The sequence below is a fragment of the Talpa europaea genome, assembly GCF_964194135.1.
Source record: "Talpa europaea genome assembly, chromosome: X".
Lineage (NCBI taxonomy): Eukaryota > Metazoa > Chordata > Mammalia > Eulipotyphla > Talpidae > Talpa > Talpa europaea.
Window position 1 is genome coordinate 6,596,280 of NC_140081.1, and position 20,587 is coordinate 6,616,866.

The following is a 20,587-nucleotide window of genomic DNA, read 5'->3' on the forward strand; positions in this document are numbered from 1 at the left end:
GGCAAATTCCTATGTCTGCCATCCCATGCCCATCACACACATTCTGGACAGGGGCCCCTAGGCCCCAGCATCAGCACTGGATGCAGGTTAGAAATGCTGATTCTCAGGCCACCGACTTAATGAGACAGACTCTGCACTTTAACAAGCTATCCCCCATAATCCATACTGAAGCTGGAGAAACACTGGAATGCTCACTGATTTCATTTTCTAGATCCTTCAGTTGCAGGGAGGGCAGCTGTTGCCTTGATACTGGTCTCAACACATCCATCTCTTGAAAGGTCCAGTCTCAACTGCCTCTGGTAATTTAACTTAAAATTACCTTCCTGCTGCACAATGACCTTCAGTTTGTTTTAATGACACATCTAGATGTTTTAAGATCCCATCCTCCCTTGGTGAGCAGGCAGTAAGGCTTCAGATGAGCAAAGCTATGTTTCTTATGAGACTCAGAGATAAATGGCCAATAGCCTCGCTCATCTTTTCAACGACTCACGCTGGTGTCTTTCCTTTCAGGGCGGGTGAACGATGACCTTCCCTAATCGCAGGAAGTCCCTTTAGCACAGACAACAGACATAAAGTTCAGCCCAGCTCCTGCCCAGCTAACACAGACTAATCAAAATAACAACAGGAACAGCTACCACTTATGTGAAGTTTACCATGAGTCTGGCCTGGCGCTTGTTTCAAAGGCTTAATGTAGGAAAAATTTCCTGAATCTTCACAGCAACCCTATTTTGCAGGTGAGGACACAGAAGCACAGAGAGGCTAAGTGGCTCACCCAAAGTCACCCAGCTAGTTCATGGTGGGGATTCTAACCCAGACATCTGTCTCCAGCTCGCATACCACCCTGCCTCTCAAAATCCACATGAATGCTGTCCAGGGTCCGTCGTTCACATGCTCTCATAACAGGGCTGATCCTATTTAGGAGAATAAAATCCACTTCAGGATTTTACATGGCAAGAAGGAAAAAGCAGGCCCAGCAGCAACTAAAACATGACCTTACAGAATTGGACCACAACTTCTAGTCTCTGTTCTTGGTTGTGAATGCAAGAGCACGTGGCCTGCAACTTGGAAGTGTTTTAAAACGTCCTCTGCCTGTAATCGGAATCAACTCCAACATGCAAACTGCTCTGTGTTTTCTATAAATGAGCAGCATTGTAAGCTAAGGATTCATGGTATTGTTGGCTTTGCTGATAGATCAAATCGGTGGTCCGGTTTCTCGTTTTAGCTGCAGACAGCTCAACTCTGTCTGGAAATGAACTCTTAAGGAAATTCAAGGCAGTCCAAGTCCTTATATGAGCTTGCTTTCCTGTAGTTTTCTGAACTATATGATTTTCCTGCAGCATAAAATTTCTGGTTTCGCTTAGGTTTCATTTATTCTGACCCCTACGAAACAGGCACATCCCTTGGGGCAGGACCTCTGATAAAACCAGGGAGAGCTGAGCACCTGACAGGGCCAGGCCTGTACCACTGTACATCTCAGTTTCCACAGAGGCACAGCAGCAGGGCTTACCGTTATTCCCAGAGCTTCTCCAGAAATGACGGCCACTGTCACACCATCCTTACTGGGTTTAGGGATTTCTTTACTTTTCAGTTCCTGGTACTGAGGTGCCACCATCTTCTCCGTGCTCCTCAAGTTAACCCACAGTTGCAGGCCATGGACTGGCTCCTCTGAGCATGGCATCTCAGCGTGCACGATGCCTCGGCCCGCAGTCATCCACTGCAAGAGCAGACCAACGAGAAGGGAGGTGTGACCCAGCCTTTAACAGGTACAGGAGGGAGGGTTACCATGGGGGGCTAAGTGAGGCCCTTCACAAGGGCTGCTTTCAGCATCCTTGGGCCTCATGAGGATTAACAAGACAAAAATGATTGCTGAAGCCCTTTTGGTTTTCCCAATGCATCCCAGGCTTCCTCCTTTGTAATCAAAGCATCAGATCTGAAATTTACACCAGTGAAAGAGCCCTCTCTTTGAGATCCCCGAGTCTCTGGTTCAGTGCTGAGATGGGGAGTAGCAGGTGGCTAGCATACTGGGGGCACTCTGGGGAGACAAGCATTAAGAAGCAAAAAAAGGAGGATGGGGAAGCAGGAGGTCTGAGCCAATCCCCCCCTCCTCAATTCCTCATGCTTGGCTGTACCTGCAGGTCCCCTGGATCCAACCGACCGACGTGTCCACAGAAGTCTTCATGGGCCATGCTGCCCCCTTCCAGAAGGTAAGACACCTTTGAAAAGACAAACAGAAAGAAAAAGTAGGTGTTGGGTAGCTGTGAAAACTTGTTCACTTGTTCCACAGAAAATTTAAGGGACTGGCTGGAGCAATGAAGACAGTGGAGCAAGCTGAGGGAACGGGTCTCTGCAAGGGTTGCATGAGCACAAGCAACGTCTTTGAGAGACCATCAAACAGGAGCCCCTTCCTTCCAGCAGATGCAGCCCTGAGCAAGCCAAAGCTCTCATTCAGGTGAGAAGAGTGCCCCCCGCCCCAGCCTCTCAGCCCAGCAGCTATGGTCCTGACGTGGTGGGTCCATGAGCTCATGGTGGAAGAGGGCAGCTCCCGTTGAAACGGTGCGGCCCTGTGGTCAAGGCTACATCCACCAGGGCATGTGGGGTGATAGACCCCAGGGCTCCACAACTTCCTCTGAAAACTGATTGGGGAAATCCAGAGGAGATGTATTTCTGCCACCAAGCACACAAATCCACCAAGTGCTCAATGAATATAGCGAATGCATTCGTATAAATTTAAGTCAGTCTCTCCAGAGGCACAGCCGTACCTAATCTAAAAGTGCAAAGTTCTGTGTTGTCTCAGAGAGTAGCCACAAACCGCATGTGGCTAAGTTTAAATTAACCAAAATGAAACAAAATGATAAATTCAGCTCCTGGGGGGCATCTGTCATTTTGAGTGTTCAGTAGCTGGCCTGGCCACTGGCTGTCATGGTGAGTAGCGCAGATTACAGAACTTTTTCATCTTTACAGAAAGTTCTGTCTGACAGTGCTGATCCTGATAAGTAAATTGGAAAACAGCAGTCAAGCAGAGGGCGCATCTGGCGTGGGCAACAAAGCCTGCCCGGGAAGCTCCGCAAGCACAGTAGCTCCTGGCACAGCAAGTTGGGCACCAACTCCAAAAAGTAGGAAAAAATAAAGTCCTATTTCATTATTTATGAAGAGGAAAATCAAATGGAACTGGAGGGGATTAAGCTAAACAAAGTAAATCAGAAGGAAAAAGACATACTGGGTAATTTCACTCCTATGTGGAAGATAAAGAAACAAAGCAAAGGAACAGACAAAATCAAACAAAAACAAAAGTCTGAAATCTGATTGCAGAACAGAGTCTACCGGAGGGGGAAGGCTGGGTGGGGAGCAAAGTGGAAAGGGGCCCAATGGGCTGTGGTGGAGGATGATTGGTGCTTTGGTGGGGAACACGGTGTGCGATCTTACATTTGTAGAGATATGAACCTGCACCCCTAAAACATAGTGTTACGAACCCACATTACCTCAATATACATAACTTAAAAAGGAAATCAAGCCACTCTAATTTTAAAGCTATTGTGATTATTCTACAGATTTATTTTATTTTATTATTATTTTTTAAAGATTTATTTATTTATGCATACCAGAGCTGGGGTATGGGGAGTGAGAGGATTCACCAGAGACAGAGTGGGGAACAGAACAGGCAGATTGACCAAAGCACACTGCTGAGGGGAGCAGCGGGCAAGACAGGAGAGGTCTGCTTGCCATGTGGGTTGCTCCCTGGCCAGCCAGGGATGGAACTCGTGCTGCAGAGGGCTGCGGACTGCTTCACAGTGCGGTGCTTAACCCCTTGTGCCACCAGGGAGGCCCTATTCTACAGATTTAAAAGACACTCAAGCGCTTATAAAGAACTTTAAATTACCCCAGGGACATGGTAATATTGTTATTTGAAATAAACAATTTAATACTTAAAGTTTAAAATAGTACGTGTGTGAGGGGCGGTGCGGGGGTAAGGGGCTTTCTTTGTTAAACTCTCTTAGACCCGACCATCCATTTTGCTCATAATTATAAATGCATATTTATGACCTGAATCTATAATTCTTCCAAGAAATACCAATCATCCTAAACAGATCTAAATGCGGCTGCAACAGCAGGGTGATCTGTAAATCACTCCTGGCACCATGCCTTAGGTTTCTGGTGATAACTACTAACATCTATGCTCCTGGACCAACTTCTCACATTCTAGCTGCCCTCATGTTAGATTCTTCACAACTTAATGTATTTATCCTTTTGACTCTTGGAAATTTCATTTCAAAAGTCTATTTGGCCATGATCAAATGAAGGAACCAGAAAATGCAGCCTGCAATTAAAACTCAGCACCTCTTGTAGTTATGTGTGTCAGACCTAATTTCTGTTCCAAGACCCATTCAACCAAAGTAACAATTTAAATTAGTATTTAATGCTTTTTACCAACAAATAATAACTCTCTAAAAACCATAAAAAGAAACAGAGTGGAAATAGCATTATTTTTTTAATTTTTTTTATAATAAATTTTATTTTTATATTCCCCATACAATTGCAACCCCCCCATTCTGACCCCAATCCCTCCCCTCCCACCCCCCACCCCCCAAAAAGTGTCTCTGGTTCATAGTTTTTTGTTGATTTTGATTTTCACTTTCTTATAGTTATTCATTTTCCTGGTCCCTTATTTAAGTTTTCTAGATTCCTGCTATGAGTGAGACCATCCGGTATTTTTCTTTTTCTTTTTGGCTTATTTCACTGAGCATGATCCCTTCCAGCGCCATCCATGTTGCTGCAAATGGCATGTGTTTATCTTTTTTGAATGCTGAGTAATATTCCATGGTATATATGTACCAAATCTTCTTGATCCAGTCATCTATTTTTGGGCATTTGGGCTGTTTCCAAAGCTTAGCTGGAAATAGCATTATATTTAAATAAGAAAGAAAAACAAAACAAAATTACTCAAGATGTCAGAAAATATTTATGAAGTTCCAGCACATACATTAGATACTGCTGTTTTCCACAAATATTGTAAGAATCCACTATATATTTCTAGGTCAGACTGCTTTTTAAATCTAAGTTACTGTTTTATTCCCCACACATAAAGTACTTCTAACTAAGAGATGTACTTTCACTATGAAAATACTTTCACTATGAAAATTCAAAAAATTATTTTGTAAGTCACAAGTGGCCATGGGTTTTTGGTCGTTTTGCCTGTACCTTAGTGTATCTGGGAAATGTTCAACAGGTGATCCACTCTCAGATATAAAACCCATGGCACAATCACTGTACAATAATAAACTAAGAAGAAGTTAACCAACCACAGTGATTTATAAATCCGTTGAACAATATTCATTGGGGTTTTACAGTGGAGAATGCAGAAAAGTAACGGTCTTCATGAGGCTCATATGCTGATGCGGAAAACAGAGAATTCGAGAAGTAAAATATGGACGAAGTGTCCAAGCATGGGGTGGGCATTTCACTCACACTCACGTGCAAGGTAAAGCTGCTCAGAGGAGCTGAGACCTAAAGGCGAGACGGAGCAAGCGAGATGAAAAAAGGGGGTGGATAAGGGGCCGGAACCGTTTTCTAGGCGTAGATGGAGACCAAGAAGCAGAGAGAACATGACTCATTCAAGGAACTGGACAGCAAGAGGGGGCCTAGAGAGACGGGAAGCGTCCAAGAAATGAAACTACCCACAGCACTATACTGCATTCAGCCATGCGCTTGGCCTTCCCCCACCACGGCCTGACCTATATGGCGTAACCCCTGCTCCAGCAGCAGCAGCGGATTAAATATGGGCAGGACCTTCCACAAGGTGTTAAGGAAACGCTCCGCTACCCCTTTTGGTATCTCTTTTCCCACGCAAGCTGCTCTACTAACACTCCCACTTCTTGCTGTACCTCACCCTCCCCTCCATAATGGTAAAGCAACAACTTAATTTGACTGGTGGGCTTGAGAGAGGAACATGGGTGGTGAACCTTACCTCTCCCTTTCTCTTTGGGAATCTGTGTTCCCCCAGACAGCAAACATCCTCTTGTGCTCTCTGCCTCTGTGAGAGGGGCCGGCCCCCATGTGGTGGCCTGCAGGGGTCCAGAGCAGCCAGTGGGATCTGAATAAAGCGTGCCCAAGATCAGGTGCAGTAGGTGGAAGCCCAGCTGCCTACTCGTATAAGCTACATTTGCCAACACTAGCTTTACTAGAAATAAAGGCAGATTTCTGTCCGCCACCTTTCTCACGCATTTATATTCCCCTAAGGTTCAGAATTCAGGCTGGAAAGGGCAATTAAAGACCTGCTACTGGCATGCTGTTGAAATTTTCTGAATATGCAGGCATGTTTAATTAAAGTAATTGCACAATACAGGCAACTTTCATTCTGTGTGGGCTGAAGCTTCCCCTTTGGGTTCTCCAAGGAGTCTCTTTCAAATCCTATTCTTTTCCATCCCCAAATATTATTCCATGATCCAAGCCTAGGGGCTTTCAAGTTGCTAATCATCTGAAAATATGAGCAGCAACTTTTAAAAGTAAACTGTGGTGAGTATGACTCACTTGAAGATGAAAATTCACCTGTATACCAAGAGAGCAGGGCTGTTTGGTTTGGTTTGGTTACAAATTGTACTTTAGAGAGCAATTCCATCACTGTTTCTGAAAGGCCAGGAAGCCAGTACCTCCTTCCCCTCCTCTCTTTCTCTTTACCACACAAATATTCTCTTTCCTCTGGCAATACAGAAGTAAACGTCATTTTCCTATCCTAAATACTTGAAAATCTGGCTCGAAAAGTTTGGCCAGTGAAGTTTTACTGAACCCATGATGTCTGCCTTTTATTACTAAAACCCCAAAGCAGACTTGTAGTCTTTGGGGAAAGCTATTCTGATTTCAAGGAAACAATCACCTTTTAGGATTATCTATCATTTATGTTTGTGCAAACGGCTGTAAATGCTACACTGAGACCTCAGGTATAAATCAATGTCTGCAGAGGTTTGTGTGAAACTCAAGCAGAACATCTGAGCACTGACACAAGCCAGATGACTTGTTAGGATACCACGTGATCGCGAACACATGGACAACTGCCGTGGGAGGTGAATGGAATTGGGTTATGTTTAAAATCAAGAGCTGCTGTGTGTCTAATTAAGAAATTAGTCATCTGAAATAGGTGGTCTCTGAGGGACTGGATATGCTTCCTGGTCCTGCTTCTCCTTTACTCCTTCCTCTCCCAAACTTTCCAGGGGTCTTGTCTTAGGACTTCTGCTTCCTTTTAATTTCTTTGTGTGCTTGTGTCTGGGGGAAGGACACATACCCACAACAGGAGTGAAAGAAAAGTGCACTTGCAATGTGAAATTTAGGAAAGATGTACCCCAGGGAGCCAGAAATTAATTCTGAAATATTACAGCACAAGATCACATCAAGTTTTGTTTCTTTGTGGCCGGAATTTAGGCAGAAGAGTGTGACGACCTCATTCCATGTTAGATACCAGATTTATTCTTTCCAGCAAAAAGTTTATATTATAGATGATTCTGTGCTTTCTTCCAATTTCCATTAGCTCTAAAATGGTGGGGTATTTTCCTATTGGTAGCTGGGTAGGACAAAGAGAAAAACAACACAAAAACTCGAGTTGAGGTCATGGCTGATGAGAGAGACCAGCAAGGCCATATTGCATAATAGAAGCTGCTAAGTGGTCTTTGAGGATAGAACCGTAATATCTGAATCCATACAATTAAGGATCCAAGTTATTTTACAAGAATGTTTTCATGACTTGAGCAATCTTTGAGAGACCTCGAAAATCACCCCACCAAATTGGCTCATCCAATCCCAGCCCCACATAAACAACTTCACCAGTGCCAAAGGGTGCTTGTGACAAAGGAGGAAAAGATAATCAACACGGTTTAGGTATTTGGCCAAGAAGCAAATCCAAATATTTTAAAGCTCTACGAGATGCTGTCACGAGCCTGCTGCTGTCCCTGCTTCAGGGCCGTGCGCCACACTGCCCCCTGCTGGTGTGGCCCTGCCTTGGCGCCCCATTCACCCCTGGTTGGCATTCCGGGATTGCCAGGTACCAGGTGTGAGATGCGAGGCTTTCAGCTTCTTGGAGGCTCAATTTCCTCATGCCCAACAGGGACCTGTGGGTGAGCTCACTGAGTGTGAAGACTACACGAGGTAATGTGTGCAAAGCACCTGGTAGACAAGTGTTCAGGAAAATCTAGAATCAGCACACTGCCACACTGCCTTGGAAACAGATGCCGCTCGTGGGTCCTCCCTCGGCCCCTCCCTTGTGCTTCTGGACTGCAGTTTCCCAACTCCTCTCAGAGTTTGCTTTCAGGTCTCTGTTCAAAGCACTACCCAAGAGTGATGGGCCCATCAGACAGATCAACCTATTCTTTATCCTCCTCCCTGATTTGTTCCTTCTTCCTGGCCTTTTCAGGCCTTTCTATGTTATGGAATTATTTGGCTGTTCATTTATTATGCTTTCTCTCAGGGAATGTAACCTCCGTGAAGGCAGGGATTTTATTTTGCACTCATCTAGAACAGCGCCTGGCATATAGCTGGCACTAAAGATTTGCTGAATGAATGGATGGCAGCATCTTGTATTTGCATAGCATTTCAGCATTTACAAAGCATCTAATGTTGGGAACGTGTTCCTATCTACCTGCCATAGATGAAAACATCGAGGAGTAGAGAGATAACGACAGAGCAAGGGCCTAAGTTAACATTTCCTGTCTCTGAGAATGAAACTATTTCCCATGCTGCTTCACAAGCGCTGACACCATCCTGGCCATGCTCTATGGGCTGCACTTAAAGGAGAGAGTTGGTGGGAGTTGCAATAGGAGCCAGGACTGCCAACTGCCAGGCTTTTTGGTGAAGGGAACATCTGTGTCAAAGAAAGGGTCCTGGTGTAATTGTACCCGAAGCTGAAAAGCGGTCTCACGATTCCTGGATGAGGTAGAGAAGAGGTCGACGGACAGACAGGCTGCCACGGGACCCTGAGCTGACAGCTTCTAGAACTAGCCCAGGGTCAGGAATGCCTTTCCTGTTCAAACCCCACTCAGATTCTTAGGGACTCTGTCCAAATGGCTCCAGGGGCCTACAGCTTGTAAAACCATGGTCAAGGTGTTCGCGTCCATTGCTGTTATCTCTGTGTGATATTGAGACGCCTCAGGGGAGTGGTTTGCCAACTCCTGTGATGACCCAGACTTCCGATATACAAAAGTGCCATGTCTGCTGGCGGGGGACGGGTTTGCTGTTTAGAAGGATTGTTGCTGGACAGCGCCCTCTGCTGCTCATCCCAAGGATGTGTGCCTGCTGGTCTCTGGGATGAGACCTCACCAAACGGGCACTGTCTCTCTAAGAGATCCAAGCATGAAACCTGGTCTCCCAGCAAGCTGCTGAAGCTACTGAAAGACAGTGTGACCCTGTGGGCGGCTGCTCCCCAGGTGAGAAGAGACAAGCTATGTGGCATAGAGGCAAGTTTTTCTGCTCAGCTTAGTTTCCAGTTACAGGTTGTTATGACAGACAGCTAAGAACGCAGGCCCTGGCCCAGGCAGGCTTGGGGCCCACAGGCTCTTATGGAGAGACAGATTTAAGGCATCATGTTGATTTCCCTCTTGTTTTAATATTTTGTTAAAATCTCCTTATAAGGAGATTTAATGAAGCAGCTGACAGCTTCTGATGTACTGGCTATGACTGGGTCACATTCCCTAGGACTTTGAACTTCAAGAAGCAATAAAGCATTTTATAAAAAGGGGCAGGGGTCTGACAGAGGGATGCCAATTTTTGTCTTTTTAAATAAACTTCTAATTTGGGAATATTCTTAATCTATCTCTTTTTTTCTCTCACTTTGGCCTATACAAGGGAAAATGTCATCGCAAATTTATAAGCAGGGAGTTATAAATCACCCAAAAGTTATAAATCACCTCTTCTCTACCTTCAGGGAGCTACGACCCTAGCAGGGGCAACACTACTAAAACATGCAGGGAAGAGGCATGAAAGGTAAGAAGTACAAGCCATTCCCTTCTGGGGAAACACAGGAAATGAATTCTGATGAGGAGGGATCTGGAGGAATGTGGAATAAATACTTCAGAAGAGGAGGCAGCCCTTTAGCTGGCCCTTAGGTCGAAATATTGGAATAAAGCTGGGCTGAGTGGGGGGAAAGGTATCTAGGAGGAGGAAAAGAATTCTTAGGTTGTAGTAAGTACTCAAAAGCAATCAAAGCATGGTTTTGTGAATTAACAAGGCTAGATCATAAATGGCCTCTTGGTGACTGCAAGGAGTGAGTTCAATGACCAAAGTCAGATCCCCAAACCCCAAAAACACTGGGTCCCACAGTTCGTGAGTAGCAGATGGAGAATGAGGTGTTCAGAGTTTGGGAAGCTGTGTTCCTGGTGCAATCTCATTACCGAAGGCCTTCAAGATCTTTCAGTCATCCGAACATGTCAGTGTACAGAGACGTCAGATGTAGGGAAGTGGGCTTCCTTCCAGAGGGACTGGCGGCATGGAGCATGGACAAGTGTGGGCCGCGGGCAGATGGCCCACCTAGGGATGCCCCAGAGGGCTGCGTGAGCTTGACAAGTTACCACTTGTCTGAGCCTCTGTTTCCTCATCTGCAAAGTTGTGGGGAGAGAGGGGTCCCTAGTGCCTACTCTGCAGGGCTGCTGTGAGGCTGAGAGGTCATGCGTTGAAAGCAACTGAAGCATCTTGTAAAAGTGCAGCTAATGTCATCACCGGGCACATTTCCCTCAGGTCTACTCCTGCACGCGCAGGTCCTTCACTGTCAAAGAGCCTACAGAGGGGCGACTCTGAAGCAGCGTTGCTAGGGGTGCTGGCGATTTGTAAGAAACTGCTCAATCGTGCAATAATGTATGCCCATTGTGTCACCCCGAAGCTTCTCTCACTTAAAAGCATTCCTTTATACTTGGTGGCACCGAAGAATGTTTCATGACTCGTTTATAGTCTTTACCACACCCTCCCTGCACCTGTCTAGTTCAGGCCCCTGGGAACCTACGTAGTGTCTCAGACAGGAATGGTTTCTGCCTGTAACTGTAATGCGGTGGGGTGGGACGGCCAGAGAATGTTGGGAATTGATCGGAACTACTTTCAGGAACAGTTCCCTTAAACCGCTCCTTTCCCTCACGTGACTGCGCTTGTGGCCACAGGTCAGAGGAGGGCGATTCTCTGCGGGGGTGGGGGGCAGGCCGTCCTGAGCACTGCAGGATGCTTGGCGCCTGCCTGGCTAGCACTAGGTGGCAGCAGAGCCTCCCCAATTAGCCTGAAAAGTCTTCCAAACTGCCACATAATACCAAGTGGGCAAACAAACAAAACACACCCCAGTAAGCATCACTGATAATAGACAACCCAAAAGTCAGACTTTTAGACTATAGAGCTAATCTTACCACGATGGCATCCACTTGGGAGTTTCAGGATATGGAATACCGGCCATCCATCCCGAACTAAACACCAAATTTGACTTTGAGGGTCTTCCCCAGGAACGGCCAGTCTCAGGCGTTAAAGCCCACCCCACACATCCACTCGCGATGCCCTGAAAACTACTCACTGTTGCTAGTACATCCCCTTACTCTGCCCCCCATTTTCCTCCACTGCCCAGAGAGCTGCATCTAAGTCATCACTTCAGGTTTTACTAAATTGCCAAATTCCCTGAAGCCCTTCCAGACCTTTCTGTCAGAAGGTTAGCTTCACCCTCAGAATGCAAAACTTCTTCAACTGGACCTCTGTTGTTGTTCTTAATTGTTCTCTAACTTCCTGGCAAACCAGAAGCCCTCTGCCCCTCTCCTAAACTCAGGCACATATACGTGCTTGCACACACGAATGTCCATTTCCTTTTGGCCAAGGAACACATGAAGTCATACTTATAATCTGAAGCACTTTTGAAATTTCAGGGGAAACTCTGGGTGCACAGACATCTTCTAGAACAAGCTGCCACTTGGCTACCACCCCCATCACACACTGGCATCCATTAGGTTGACTGCAATAGAATACAGACCAGATCGATTTTATGTAGACCGTTGACCCTCAGCCAGACATCCTGGGGAGCAAGCGAGGAGAGGCACTGCCCAAATGTCACAGCGCCGTTTACCTCCTAATATGGTGGGTGAGGAAGGAATAGTCAAAAACATCAATATTTTAAATTCTTGCCAATGCACAGTTCAAAATTCTAAAGGCACAGAGAAAAAAAGAGGCTAAAGTGGAAATTAATTTTGCCCCCCTCTCTCCTCTCACCCAGTTTTGTGGGGGTTCTTTCAGAGGTACTTCCCAAGAACAGAGGTAGAAGTGGAAACACTTCAAGTGTGCACCAGCTAATGTAGGGCAGATCCCTACAAAGGAAACTTCTTCAGCCACAAAATGCAACGACACACTAATATGGACTTCAGCATAGGGGACCCTGGAAGCTCTTTGCCAAGTGAAAAGAAGCCAGATAGAAAAGACCACCCATCACATGATTCCTTTTACATGAAGTGTTCCAGATAGGCAAATCCACACGGACAGAAGTGTGGTTGCCAGAGGTTGGGGGGGGGGGTGGAAAAGAGAAGTGACTGCCAATGGCATAGGCTTTCTTTTGGGGGTGATGAAAATGTTCTGGAACCAGTGGTGGTAACTACATCATCTTACCACTATAATGAAAAAGCACCATTTTAAAAAAGCGTTGTGGCTACATATTTGCATTTGTTATTATGTGTTTGTTGCCCAAGGACCATGTTCTTTTGGTATTGTAACATGAAGTTTATTTCCCTGGCATCATCAGAGTCCGTGGAAATAATCAATCATTAAAATAGTCCATCTTCTCCACAATGAACTGATAACCAACCATTGCAAAAGAGAATAAGGGTACAGTCTTTTTATGCCTTTGTATTTGCTTTCCATGCAAATCTTACACAAAGCCGTAATGATTCTTCACCTTGCCTCTCTTGCCTTCCAACCACCTAGGAGACTGTTCTATGTCAGCACATTACAAGCTTCCATAAGCTTCTTCACCAAGCACAGTAAGTTGCTATATGGACATTATATGTATTTAAACCACTAGTTTCTAACTGGAGCATTCCGATCACCCACCACCCACCCCATAGTGGCTAGTTGGCAAGGTCAGCAGATTATTTTCCTTGTCACAACTGGAGGGGAGGAAGATGTGTTGCTGGCACCTAGTGTGGAGAGATCAGGGATGCTGGGAAGTACTCCCCAACCGGCAGCCCCTACAACAAAAAAAATTACCCATTCAAACTGTCAGTAGTGCCAAGGTGGAGAAACTTTGACTGGCTCATGACTAGGAGGCTCTGGATATCATCAAGGAAAATGGGGATCATCTAAACTGAATCTAGCTGGCTAATTCTAAATATACATTTTGTCACCATATATGAATAATAAGTCCATGATTAATGAATATTTAAATTATAATATTTGCTTTTACTCATAATGCTGCATAATAAATATTCCATCCTCCAGACCTATCATTTCCTTATACATAATTTCCAGATATATGATCTTTCCACTCTTTCTGATTTTTAAAAAACTGCACCAGAATAACCATTTGTATACATGTGCCTTTGCCCTTACTTTGGGTATTTTCCCCAGGCAATTATTAGACTCCCAGAAGTAGGCTAACTGGGTTGAAGTGGACTAACTTCTCTCTGAATTATATGGGGCTCTGAGTGCTTTTATGGAAGGGATGCTTCCCCCATTGCAGCTGGGAGTCGTTTTTTATGCAGGAAAGTGGGTGATTTTTGCATAGCTAGTTTACATCCAGCCACTAAGGGATTCTGGTTGATAATATAACAAGGAGTGTCCCAAGGGTGAGGGTGGCTTTAGTGTCATTCTTATTATCTGTTAGCTTTGTTCCCAAACTATGCCGAATAAGCATCTAAGCTCTCCGTGCTTGTGCTGTAAACACAGCTCAGGATGAGCCCACAGCTAGCAAGAGGAAGACTCCCCCAATCCATCACTGCCTGACCTTGCAGGCAGCCACGGTGGGGGATTCTTTTATTAACACATGACCTGCAAGTCAGTAATTCTTCCTCTTCCTTCCCAATAGCTGTAAGTCATTAACAGCTTCAAAGCGTCTAGAACCCCTTTCCACTGTCATGGCAGATGATGTCTTTTTTTCTCATCTTAAGAGGATTATGTCTAAACTTAATTAGATATGACTCAAGATGTTTACCAGGCAAAGGGAGTCTTTATGAAGCGGAAAAGGATCTTCTTTTCCTAGAGCATTGTTTCTATTTCCAAAACGGACTTTTGTTTTCCCAGCCTGATTCAACGATGGTATAGTTTTACTTTGAAAGTGGGGGCCAGTTAGAAAAGATGGGGTGGAGGAGATGAGGCGGCGGCAATGCGGTGAGTGTGAGGTGTGAATCAGCGGGGCCCTACCCTTCCTCTCCAGGACATTGGCCAGGATCGCACGCGAGTATGCTGGCTGCAGCCCAGGGAGCATGAGTGTGGCTTTTCTGATGGGCGCGCCTTTGGAAACAGCGTGGGTCTGTTCTCCTAAACAGAATCAAAGAGCCTGCTGAGACTCGCAGTAAGAAACTCCCAAAGAGTGTTTCTAAGTTCAGCTAAGAACAGCAAGGCCCCAGATTGTCTGAACTGGCCCCGAGTGGCAGGCATGGTGGATTGCTCCTAACAGCTCCTAACACACCACAAAGCAGGAGTGACCCACCAGGAAGGTTGCCCCAGGACGGGAGGCTCCTTGGGGACCCAGGGCTTTCAGAACGCTGATCTGGAAAGTCCCGAGGCTATCACTCAAGGATGACTTTGAAAGGCACAAAGCTCTTACATCTCAGGGTAGGCAAAGAGGTCACCAGTGGTGTGTGAATTTAAGTACTTCTTTTTCCAGCTAAACTCAACTTTGGCAGGGCTTGAATTAAAAAGGAAAGAGTGTCACCCACCTTTCAGATTGTTCTTTGTCTCTGACCATTTATAGTTGCCCTAAACAAATCAAGACAGCAGGTCTCACCAAAAATAGGGAACTTCAAAGTGATTCCACCCTTTTGTAAACAATGCTTCCCACAGTCCAAACCCCTGGCAGGAAATACTAAGTGCATGTGTCCCTTTGTTCTGTGATCACCAGCAGGGCCTTGGTCTCCAGGGCGTCCCTTCCTCCTGAATTCTCAGACGAGTGTTTAACAGAAAATAGGGAGTGATCCAAAATGCCACTAGCTCGGCAAAATCAGGTTCTTGCTCTTATCTCACAGAATTAGAGTATTTCTGGCTCGGGTGAACACTTCTCAAATTTTACTGTGCATATCGATCACTCCAGGGTGTTTCTGAAATGCAGATTCTTATTCTGTAGATCTGAGGTGGAGTTCGCTTGTTAATCTAAGCAACATTGGTTTATAACATTTGTAGGTTTCAGGCAATCCAGCTTCACACGTCAACATCTGCATATACTACCTGCTGCCTGCCACCAAGGCCAGTTTCCATCCACCATTATATAATGGACCCGTTTTGCCCCATTTACCCATCTTCTTCCCCCCTTTCCTTGTGGGAATCACTATTTTTGTTCTGTAGTCTGAGTTTACTTTAGTTTTGCTTCGTTTGTTCATTTGGTTTATCTACCACATATGAGTGACGTCAGATGTGTTTGTCCTTCTCTGTCTGACTCATTTCACCAAGCACAATACCCTGTAGGTCCATCCATATTGCTGCAAAAAGAATTTTGTAGCATAATCTTCAACACATTTTTTTCCATTGCATATTACTATTACCAAAAACAACTGTGAGTGTGCACTCAAAAATATGTATATTACTTATATTTTATATTCATATGGCAGAATAGCATAATTTTATTTCCATTTAAAAAATCAATACGAGCGCTAATCTTCCAGCACAGCGTCAATTCAATCTACACACAGCCCATTCTGAAGACCATTGATCCTGATAAGACACCCATTATTTTCACAGTCACTGGGTGCTTGCATTTCTCCAGGCATAAGAAAATCACTTTTTCCAGGGGACCTAGTTTATATTTACATAATGAATTATTAGAAAATTCTTCCTTCTACTGGTGAAAAGGTTTACCTTTACACAAACTTCCTAATGAAAAGGAACACTGTAGCTGGATGGATCAGAAACCAAAACCCAGCTTTTTTCTGTCTCCAGGAGACCCATCTGAGGTCCAAAGATAAACATAGGTTCAAAGTAAATAAAAGCTTGGAAACCAAGTCTACAAGCAAATTGTACCCAATAATAGGCATGGACAGCCACACTTATATCAGATAAAATAGACTTCCAGCTAGGGATCATGCTCAGCAAAATAAGCCAGAAAGAAAAAGAAAAATACCAGATGGTCTCACTCATAGCAGGAATTTAGAAAACCTAAATAAGGGTCCAGGAAAAAGACTAATTATAATAAAGTAAAAATCAAAATCAACAAGCAACTATGGACCAGAGACACACTACAGTGGGGGGGGGTAGGATCAAAACAAAGGGGGGTGGGAATTGACAACGCATGCATTGTGGAAAAATAAAAAATGATGTAAAAAATAAAAAGCTGAGTACACACTCAAGTGCACATGGAACTTTCCTGAGGATAGACCACGTAGGTCACAAAACAGGTGTTGATTAACTCCATAATAGAAAGCAAAGCAAAGTGTTTCATCATTCACTTTATTTAAGTCATCATCTTCAGCTAAACCACCCATCTTGATTATTCATTTAAAGTTAGCCAGTAGTATCTTCACCTGGAGAACATGAAAATGTTTTTGGAGCAACTTATAGTCCTTTGGGGCATGTGAGGGGAGGTTGAGGTGATTCCTAACTCTAATCCAAGGCAGAAGATATAAGAGAGACCACCATAGAGGTCTAATGTGCACAAGAATAATAAAAATATGGAGCTATGGGCACCAAATGAGGGCAAAAGTGCATCCTCTTGGGGCCCTCTGGAAAACCTGATGGAGACAGTGAAATTTGAGAAGACCCGAAGAACTAGTAAAATGTAACTGGAGCCGTGGGATGGAGTGACTGACGAGGATGTCGTGATGAAGTACAGAGGGGTCAGAATGCGGCACAGGTATAGGGTAGGTGAAAGGAACGATTTCATCCATGCCGTAAAGCAAAGCACAATGTCCCCAAAGTATTAACGCAATCCAGCGAATGGCGGGATTGAGAAGGGAGACCGGTCCAGCAACCTTGGGTCTTCATACTGATTCCATAAGCTTCTTGGTTCATTTAACCAGACTGCATCCTGGAGGCCAGCAGAGGTCACACCTCATTCCTCATTAGCCTCCCTCCCTCCCTCTGCCTTCTACCCACACACACACACACACACCCCAACGTACAAAATACTGCCTGATACCAACGCCTCCATGTCTCCAGCCTTCAATATTTACCCACTAACTGGCTTTACAAACACACAAACCTTTAATAATCCCTGTCTGTTTCCCAAGAACACAGGGTTTTCTCAGAGCACAGATGGCTAAACTTTATAACTAGCTGTTATAAGTAATTGTCCCTGTATTTTCCCAAGACATATGTATATATGGAGAATGGCAATCGGTGTGCCACAATATTAACTTATGTATTTTTATTTCTGTATCTAACTAAAACTAAAAATAAATTTCAGCATCACTTCTATAAATTTTACAGTTAAATTTGTAAATGTATTTGTACATTCTTAAAATCCTAATTTTTAGGCTATATTATATTCTGGCCCCTTGATTCTATAATTCCTTAGAACTGAGTTTAAATACAGTGCTCTACATTGTCCTTTCTTATAGATGTGTGATTAAACATTTCTGAACATTCTTGAAGAGAAATAAGTTTTCTATCTAAATCAAATTATATTTTCTGTCTCCAATAAAACTATTTTAATTATATAAATATTTTAAGGAGCCAATTTTTACTTGTTTATTTACTGCTCAAATACGATTATCTCCAGTGAGACAAATTCAAATGATAATAAGATAGTAAATATTTAAATGTGAATATAAATAATTCTATAGTAGCAGGTCTACAGCTAGGAACTTATTAATTTTTTCCCATTATTCATTGCTTCCAAAATTGAAGTTTCTATTAGAAGTGATCATTAAATTTAACAACAGAGGCAAGTTATAAAATACAACTTATTTTACTCACTGTTTCAAAACCTCGATGTGGGTGATCAGGAAATCCGCCTGGTCTACCACCTTTAAATTCATCAAACAGTAAAAATGGATCCAGATTTTTTAACTGAAATAAAAATAAATTCAGCAGATTAGACATGCCTTTTAAGCCACACCACTAGGGGCTACATTCAGAACAGATCAAGCAAAACTTACTGAAAACTGCATAACCAAGCGACTAACTTTTTGCAATTAAAATTGCTTACAGAAAAGAACTTCTAACACAGATGTACAGATGTGCCTATGGAAGCACACACAGACACAGATTGAAGTTAGAGTTGACATTTTATGAGAAGCGCAAAGACTGAACCAATACTTTACGAGCACATAAGACCTAAATAATTAAGCACAAGCAAGAGACAGACTATATTCAAAACAGATTTATAACTTCATGGGAGAATAGACTAGAAAAATCAACTCTTGCACTGTGATTATAAATGCTCTGCAGGAAGACCACTTAACACAAATGAGACAGGAGTCAGATCATGGAAGGTTCTACCAGGGAGGTGTCACTTGAGCTGGCTCCTGAAGTAGACCTAGAAGTGAATCAGATAGAAGCGGGGGGTGGGGGAGATTTCCAAGTAAAGTAGCAGAGAAACAGCTTGGTAAACTTGAAGAACTGCAAAGAAACTACTCTAATTGGGGTAAAAGATCCACATGGAATTATGATGAAGATAGAGGCCAATCTTAAGAAGACTGGGTTTTAATCAGAGGTTGATAGGACAAGATGATATGACAAGTTCATTTTGAACTCTTGCCATTTGGGACAGCATAGATAGAACTGGAGGAGATCATACTAAGCGAAATAAGTGAGAAGGAGAAAGACAAATACTGGGTGACGTCACTTACACGTGGAATATAGAGAAACAAAACAAGGGGTCAGTCAAAATCAAACCAGAATAAACCCCAGAAATCTGTAAAATGAAGGTCACCAGAAGGTGTAGCAAAGGGTGAAAACTAAAGGGTGGAGGGGTCCAATGGACTATGGGTGCCATGGTGGGTGGTGACACATCGGAAGAGGCATGATCCACTTAACATGGACTCCAGAGTCTATGAGATGTTTCCCGGAGACAAAGCCTTGGTGCAGAAAGTTTGCGATGCAACCGCCTTGAAGTCAGACTGACGCTTTCCTTTTCTGCTGAGTGGAGGATGAGGGGACCACCTTTCTGGCAAGTGGTGAAGAGTGCTAAAAATTAGCAACACTAGCTAAATGGTCAAAAGTAGGATCATGTGAAAGAATAACAGTATGCCCATACAGGGCCTCCCCCTGGTGGCAGGGGCTACATTCAGAACAGATCAAGCAAAGCTTACTGAAAACTGCATAACCAAGTGACTAACTTTTTGCAATTAAAATTGCTTACAGAAAAGAACTTCTAACACAGATGTACAGATGTGCCTATGGAAGCACACACAGACACAGATTGAAGTTAGAGTTGACATTTTATGAGAAGCGCAAAGACTAAACCCATACTTTACGAGCATATAAGACCTAAATAATCAAGCACAAGCAAGAGACAGACTATATTCAAAACAGATTTATAACCTCATGGGAGAATAACCTCATGGCGCAGGCAGTTGAGCACTGCGCTGTGAAGCTGTCCGCAGCCTGGTTTGATCCCCACGGCCGGCGAGGGTCCCACATGGCATGGCAGACCTCTCCTGTCGTGCCCTCTGCCTGTTCTGGTCCCTGCTCTGTCTCTGGTGAATCTTCTCACCCTCCCGCACATCTGGCCTGTACCCCGGTTCTTGTATAAATAAATAAATAAAATCTTTTTAAAAAAAAAAAAAAGTATGCCCATACAAAAGACCATGTCACAGCTATTTTAAGAGATGTCAACAACATGGGAGGTGTTTACGCTAGCTACCGTGTTAAGTGGCGGTAAAAGGAAATAAAGTTGTTTAGTCTGTAAAATCCCATGATGTAAAATTATTCAAAATTGTACAGAGGATACATCCTCTGTCTGACCAAGAAACCTGGGGAGATTGCATTAGGGAGCACAGCTCTTCACTTTTTCTTAGGGTAGAGATACAGCTGGGTCATGGCAGCTCCTGTGAATCAAGAGATAGTGGGATCTTTAAAGCACAGGTTTTTAGCTGGAGACTCAACTGGACACCATGCATGGGATTCAGTGTGGCTGCAAACTTGGGTAGGAAAAAAATGACTCCTTTATTTTCACTAGCTTCTAAATGAAAATGATTTTTAAGGTGGATTTTTCAGTAGTAAAATATAACATGAAATTTACCACCTTGGCCATTTGGAAGCACACAGCCAAGAGGCATGAAGCACACTCACGCTGGGGAGCTACTTCACCACTTCCTCCCCAGACCGAAACTGAACATTAACAACTGGACAGAGTCAAGGAAGCAGCTCTGATGGGAACCTCTGTTCCCATCAGACATCAAAGCTGTTTTCATATGTGATCACAGTGGTTGTGGACATCTTAAACTACTGTCCATGTGCCTCTGAAATGAGGTAGGTATGAAAACTGCCACTGAGTCTCGTTATTTTATGT

At 44.0% G+C, this 20,587-nt stretch overlaps 1 protein-coding gene across 1 annotated transcript in view; it reads right to left on the minus strand.

Annotated features, from left to right (window-relative positions):
- Positions 1–20,587, minus strand: part of PIR (pirin) — a gene marked incomplete at its 5' end in the record, with an annotated part of 59,150 nt that overhangs the window by 36,327 nt on the left and 2,236 nt on the right. The window contains 3 exons of the mRNA XM_084258092.1: positions 1,508–1,714; positions 2,130–2,213; positions 18,049–18,141. Of these exons, the coding sequence (XP_084114218.1) occupies positions 1,508–1,714; positions 2,130–2,213; positions 18,049–18,141 (384 nt within the window). The remainder of the gene's footprint in view (positions 1–1,507; positions 1,715–2,129; positions 2,214–18,048; positions 18,142–20,587) is intronic.